Source organism: Sipha flava, unplaced genomic scaffold (genome assembly GCF_003268045.1).
Source record: "Sipha flava isolate LNK unplaced genomic scaffold, YSA_version1 49_pilon_pilon, whole genome shotgun sequence".
In the NCBI taxonomy this organism is placed as follows: Eukaryota; Metazoa; Arthropoda; class Insecta; order Hemiptera; family Aphididae; genus Sipha; species Sipha flava.
The window spans coordinates 1,391,983-1,399,314 of NW_020273360.1; the positions used below are offsets into that span (position 1 = coordinate 1,391,983).

At 37.3% G+C, this 7,332-nt stretch overlaps 1 protein-coding gene across 3 annotated transcripts in view; it reads left to right on the forward strand.

The window, feature by feature from the left end:
• LOC112690349 (jmjC domain-containing histone demethylation protein 1-like) overlaps positions 1 to 7,144 on the forward strand; it is a 39,017-nt gene extending 31,873 nt beyond the window's left edge. For 2 of the 3 annotated variants that reach the window (XM_025564350.1, XM_025564349.1), the window contains exons 14-18: positions 5,168 to 5,263; positions 5,352 to 5,519; positions 5,619 to 5,780; positions 5,874 to 6,261; positions 6,394 to 7,144. In XM_025564350.1, the coding sequence (XP_025420135.1) occupies positions 5,168 to 5,263; positions 5,352 to 5,519; positions 5,619 to 5,780; positions 5,874 to 6,261; positions 6,394 to 7,025 (1,446 nt within the window). In that variant the 3' untranslated portion in view covers positions 7,026 to 7,144. Of the gene's footprint in view, positions 1 to 1,854; positions 3,641 to 5,167; positions 5,264 to 5,351; positions 5,520 to 5,618; positions 5,781 to 5,873; positions 6,262 to 6,393 lie in introns of those variants that run through there. The other variant, XM_025564351.1, reaches the window with a different exon arrangement.
• Positions 7,145 to 7,332: the final 188 nt, after the last annotated feature.

A 7,332-nucleotide genomic window follows, 5' to 3' on the forward strand; every position in this document is an offset into this window, starting at 1 on the left:
ATGTTTTAGTTTTTATGACACATTAAAGGTATAAAATACCTGATGGATCATATGTTTTACTAGTACTTTTATAAATATTAAGTGTTAACTAATTATTTTCTTAATCAAGTTAAACACACTTATTCACTTGAATAAATTATTGAACGTTTAATTAAATAAAAATTAATTTATATTTTGATTATTAGATTTAAATATAATTAGACTGATTTAAAAACTTGAGTAAATAAGTTTTCTTTTAATAATGCATGTAATTTGTACTAAAATTGTATTATTATATTCATTAGGTCATAAAATTTACTGATTGGAGGAAATCCAGCTGTGCGGATTTCTTTTAAATAATGCTTTGTAACTCAACACATCATTGGTTTTCAGAGTTGACAATTTTTTTTTTAACTTTTTTTTACTGCTTACAATTTGTAGTTAATAGTTAACGGATGACACAAGGTATTATTTAAGTATTATTTATTGTTTTTTTTCTCGAGTTATTTTTATATTTTATTATTTGAAATTGGTTTAGTATTAATTTAAATTGAATATTATTTTGTAAATACCATTATTTTTTCTTTTTATTCATTGTTAAGTATGTGAAGTGCATTTAGAAGTATTCCTGTGTACCTGTATTTAGTGGCCATATTTATATATATATATATATTGTATGAACGTTATTTATGAATGTTCAATTAACATCTAAATTGATACTTAAACTTTTTTATAAATGTAGTTAAAAAGTTTTGATTTCTTTTTTTTTCCAATTACAGATTTTTTTTTAATTAATTATTAGTTATTTTGAAATTAAAAGTTATTAAAAAAAGAATCGGTATGTTTCAAATATGTTTTGCCAACAGTTAAATTTAATGTTTTATTAAGTCCATTTCCCTAATTAATTAATTTTAATTGTTACGATCAGTAAAAAAAAAATATATATATTTTGATATCTATTAAAGTTGTTTTTATTTTAGTTTATTAAAGAATTAGATATTTAACAGGTATATTACTTTTTGTTCTATTTATATTTTTATGCAGATGATAAGTGCTTATTAAAAATCTGGGCATGATAAATACTAAACAGTTAAGTTTTTTAAATGTGTAGATTTGTTAGCAACAATATTATCTTGCTTCATTACTACATCAATAGGAAAACAATTTTTGATTTGGTTTATTGACTTTTTATTGTAGGATCTACTTAAAAAATAAAAATATTTAGATTCGTATTCTAGTTTGTCTATAGTATGTTAAGTCTAATTACAATATTATTTTAAAAACTTGTTAAACTCATAGAATTTAGTTGATGGAAAAAGAACATCAAAAAGTAAGTTAGCCGGCACTCTATCAAAACGAAAAAAATCACGCAGTATATAAACAGTTATCAAGTTCGGTGCGTTTACTTTACATACAATTGATAAAAATCGTGGTTTTTTAAAAGAGCATTTGATATATAATTCAAGTGCTACTACTACAGGAGGTATTGTTGTACGTTGACTTGTGTTTTGAGTTTTGTGTTTTTTTTTTGCATTCGATGATTTAAAAGCGACCTTAGTTTTTCGGAACGATTGAAAAAAAATTCGAAGGTCGTCGCCATCACGTAAAAAAGTTAAAAATATCTTCGCTGTGTTTATTTTCCCCTTTCCGATATTTGTCGTAAATCAGTTTATTGGATCACCACCACGTATCACTGTTGTGATGCCCTCACCATCTTCAGGTACCGCGCGTAGATTTTCGTGGAGACTACCACCTATTTGTATATTACTTTTAGAAACGAGTCTTTCGCGGAAATCGAGTTTTTTAACGAGTTCATTTATAGATAGAAAAAAAACTTAAAGTAAACACAATATTTCGTTTGATATTTTTTTATAGAAATGGACGGAAGAGCATTCTATGAAAGTGTTAAATCGTTCTGTCAATGTCGAGGAGGCCCACATGTCAACGTACAACAACTCCGCGGTCTCTCCGTCCGTCGCGGAGCAGCAGCAACAGCAGCAGCCGCCGACGCAACAACAGTCGCAGACACAACCCCCACAATCGCGCAAAATCGATTTACGCAAGCAGTTGGCCAGTCAACTATCGGGTGGTTCGAGCAAGCACTGCAACGTGCTGAAGAAACAGTCGTACGTGTCTAAACCTACCAAAGGTGGCGGACAAAAGTCGCTGCCCGGCGGGGGTGGTGGCCAATCTCAGGGTGCGGGCGGCGGCAACGTGAACGGGCACCACAACAACCACGCGCACCACAATTATTGCACTGACGCAGCATGCGTGCTGCCGGTGTTCGAGTACCTCACGCCCGCCGAGTTGGCCAAGTGCGCGCTGGTGTGCCGCTCCTGGGCCGCCCTGTCCGTGGACCCGTCGTTGTGGCGCAAGCTGGACGTGACCGGCAAACGGTTGACGGCCTCGTGCTTGGCCGGCGTGGTCAAACGGCAGCCTGAGGTGTTGCTGATGGACTGGACCGCGATCGCCAAACGACAGCTGGAATGGATGATCGCCAAGCTGACCCGGCTCAAAGTGCTGTCGCTGCAGGGCTGCTCGTGGAGCGGTGTGACCGCTCTGCGCAGCACCACCGTGGTGCCGCCGTCGCTCACCACGCTCGATTTGAGTTTCGTGACAGGCATGAGTGACTCATCTCTGCGTGACGTCCTGTCCCCGCCGTCCGACTCGCGGTCCTCGTCTAACGACAACACCAACCGCGCCCGGTTCCGCAACCTCCGGACCTTGAAGCTGGCCGGCGTGGATGTCGGCGACGTGTCACTCCGGTACGTGGTCCAGTACGCACCGAACCTGGTCGAACTGGACCTATCGCAAAACTATCGGATCTCGGACGCTGGCATTGCGCAGCTCACTACGCCCGTCGGCAATGCCGTGTCCACGCTCGAGGTGCTCGACCTGTCCGGTTGCGTGTCTATTTCCGACGCGTCGCTCGACCATCTGCTCAAGTGCTCGGCCCTCCGACGACTGGACATGAAGCAAACGCCCAAGGTCACCACCGCGGCCATTAACAAATTCCTGATGGTCAACAACCGGTTCTCGGTCTCGGCCACCGAGACTCGACTGCTAATTAAGTCAGCTCCTTCTGCAGAAGAAACTTCTTCTGTTGCTACGAGACGTGATTCAACGGGCAGCAGTAGTTAAGTCGGGCCGGTTCGGTCCAGAGGAGCAAGAGAGATCACTACCACCATCACTGTGTGACTTTGTCTTAGTGGTTCCTGATGGATAAGTGGATGGAACAGTGTTAGAACTATAATTTTTAAAGCGATTGATAACTATGATAACTCGTCAAGACAAACAAGTCCTAGACTGAGACGCGTGTTCCCTTTTTTCCCATTTACCTAGATATGTATATTTTTTCATTTTTTTCCAACCCCGGGTAGTATTTTTTGTATTTATTTTAAATCTCCGTTGTACAACAGTGTTTAACTTGTTTTATTACATTTTTCCCCTTTGTATTTGTGTGATGTTCTTGTACATTTTACCTGAAAGAAGTTAGTTGACATGCCATTAGTGTACTACAGTCTTTAATAATTGATCACTGAAAGTAACCTTTGATCGGTGTGTACAACTGTCAAAACTTGTGTTGATTTGTTTTTACTTCAAAACATCAAAATTTTATTTTATTATTTACTAAAAATTATATAAAAAAAGACTGAAGTTTTGTTTGTATTACCGTTAGATTTATATATAAGTATAAGTTAAGTATTATAATTAAACATATACATATTATGCAATCAAATGTGTGATAGTTATATATCTTAGTACTATTGGGTGTTTGCAAGTCAATTTTTAAATGGAAAAAAAATTATTATTATCAAACTCATGCTGTTTAATGTATATATAAAGTTTGGTTTTTCAATTATAAGTAAGCTTTGACTGTGTTTCCTTTTTTGTATTTTATTTTGAATAAATTATATTAATATATATATATATATATATGTATGAAACACCTGCTCAATATTTATTGATGTTAAATTTCTTTTTGCTGTTTCTATCTATTTTCTTCTATTTTATGGTTATGAAGCTAATGGTGGTTACTTCTTAAAACTTATGTAGCACTACTTGATTATAATTTGTAATATATAAATATTTTTTCGATTAATTTATTTTACAACAGCTTGAACGAAAATATATTTTTTTAAAACTGTATAGTGTTATATATTAGAATATTGCTTTTCATAATATTTACGCTTATTATCATTGTGAAAATAATATTTCGAATTGGTCAAAAGAATTTATATTCTAGTAATTTAAATAAAGTTTGATCACATGTGCGCATTTGGATGTAATAATAATTATAATATTTATAATTATAATACTCGCGTAATTATTAATATTAATAATCACCTTATCGTGCAGTATGAATAAATACGCACACGAATAACAGTAGTCATTAAAAATGTCTTACCTGTTGTATTATAAGTCATATGACGTGTCTAAATTTACTCGTGGTGTCCGTGCATTGCTTCTCGAACATTATTTGTACCCAAGTCATAACTCTTTAATAGTCCAAAGTCCCACACTGAGGGGGAGAATCTTGTATTCGTACTGGTGAGTCTACCGTGTTATTTCGTATTGCAATGGAACTGGCTCGCCCATCCGCACCCCGTACGTCGTATTATTTACATTCGTTTAGGAACAATACGTCACGTTTCACATTAGATGACTGTTACTACACAAATAGTACATTCAGTTTACGCTGGAAATTATAGGTACTATACCGTAAACGAAGAATCCAATGTGGCTGTCGAAACGTTCGATTATTATGCCTAATTAATTGTAATAATTTTTGCGAACTACCGCGTTTTATTGCCGGCACCCCGTGCGGTGCACTCCGCTGCGAATTAGAAATTTTTTTTAAACGATTGATGCGCGGAATGTGTGTCGGTTGTTAATCGCTTTTTTAACATTCGCTGGCGATTCCGACAGTCTTCGGTTGTGCCGTAAATTAACGATGTTTAGCTAATTAACGACGCGGTGCGTTATATGCGTTTTATTGACCATCCGTTTTTATGTTATTATTAGTGTCTGGAGACGCGATTTCTAACACTCTTTCGTAAATGATCAACGTCTTTCTCTCACTCCTAACCGGAAAAGTCGTCGCACGCAATATTTAACGTCGACTGCCGTGTTTGAACGGTAATAGTGTAACAGTGTTTGTTCTACGTGAGTGTTTATCGTTTTCCAGGAACCGCAACCGACCAAAGAACAGCCGGCGATGTCCATCACTCCTGTCGATACCGATAAGTCTGATTTTGAAAATAAAACGCCTCATAAAAAATTCGTAAGTCTTTAAACCGTAACGTCTTGGACCTAATGCGCGAGTTATTATTTTATTTTATTTATGATTTTTTTTCATTTCGTCCCCGCAGAGACGGAATCTGACTGAGGAGAAAAAACCTGTGAAATCCGAGCCGAGCACCAGTGGCGGCGGTGGCGGTAACAGTAGTTCACCTTTGGTAGCGACGGCTGCCGTGGCACCGGCTACGAAAGTGCCGTCCAGCGATGGTGGATCGAAACAGTCGAAACGACCGGCGGAGGTGAGAAAATTTTGTATTTATTTAGAAATTTTTTTTCCGTGGGCGCGCCCCGTCGGTGAAACCTTAAAGTGGTAATCGATGATTGTTACCTGCTTTTAGCCCGCAGAAATGAACGTGATGGAAGCGTTCAATCAGTGTATGGTTAAACAGGCGTCCCCGACGATAAAAATGGAGGCGGCCGAACGTCCTTTCGAGTCGGCCAACACTGTCGCCGATTCCGGTGTTATCGTCAAAAGAGAAAAGCTGTCGCCCATACGTATTGTGAGTGAAGCATAATTATCGTTACAAGTGTTACGTTCAGACTTCCATGGTTTTTATTTATTTTATTTAACCACCCTCGTCAATTGTTCGCAGTCGGAGTATATACCGGAAACTAGGGTCACCCTGGATTCTGCCGCCACAGTATCTGGTAGTGTCAAGATCGAAGAGGAGATCCGGACCAATGAGCCTATCACTAACAACTTAGACTTGCCCATCGACGAGATACTGTCAAATTCAAAAAAATGCAATCACATGCCCAAGTATGTTGTCCGACCAGTGCCTAAATTAGACTCAGGCGAGCAAGACAAAGAACCGCAGAAAAGGAGTTCTGCGTTAGTGCCTGTGTTTAAGTTCCTGTCTGCCGAAGACCTCAAAAACTGTTCGCTGGTGTGTAAAGACTGGTATACTGCTACTATCAATCCAATACTATGGAACCGCATGGACCTTACCGAATCTGTTATAACTTCAAAATTAATTAAGTGTAAGTGTATTATGTGTTTATTTTGGATTCAATTTCAGTTCCGAGTAGTTGTTTAACAATATTACCAAAGGAGAAAAGACTAAATTGCCATTTTGAAATCAATTGAACATAGTTAATAATTGTTTTTTGCAGATGTGATGGTCAGACAACCCAAGGTTCTTATTCTGGACTGGTGCAAAATTTCTAAAGAACAACTTTCATGGCTGCTTGTTCGGTTACCACAAAGCAAGGCATTATCTTTGCAAGGCTGTCCCTGGTCTACAGTATCATGCCTTCGGTCATGTGTGTGTCCAATGCTTACGTCGCTAAATCTGAGCTTTGTACCTACCATGGACGACGCAGCTCTGCAGCACATTCTGTCCCCCCCGCTGGATCACAGGCCAGGCTTAGTGGACTTAACTTGCCGATTATCAAACCTGAAATCATTAAAATTAGCTGGCAGCAATATTACTGATACAGGTGTCCGAGTCATTATCCGGGTACTACCCAAGCTATCCATGCTTGATCTGTCCCAGTGCTATCCAATTACTGATGAATGTGTAGAGTTGCTTACCCAAATCAGTGGCCTATCTACATTACAGTTGTCGGGTTGTACTGGTATCAGTGAACTATCATTGAAACACTTGGGAAAATGTAAGAGTCTAACATACCTGGATGTCAGACATACAAAGCTAACCAAGACTGCAGTAAATAAGTTTGTGGCGACTCGGGAAGGATTCAGAGTTTTTGACACTAAACTTATAGTAAAACTAGACAAGTCCTGATACAGGCTTGAACCTCCGGAATATTTAGACTTCGGATTCTAACCGCATATTATTATATTGGCGGCGGTATTTGTACATTATGTAAATATAAATTATATATTTTTTCAGATATAAAACATATAGTTTAGTTTTATAAACATATACATACTGTATTAAATTTAAATTATTTAACTATATTTACTAATTATGTACCATTTATCTGTGTATATATTTATATAAGACAACAGTATTTGAATATTATACTATTGATGATTGATTAGTACATGATTGTTAATACTATAGAATATTATAGATGATTAGAAATAGA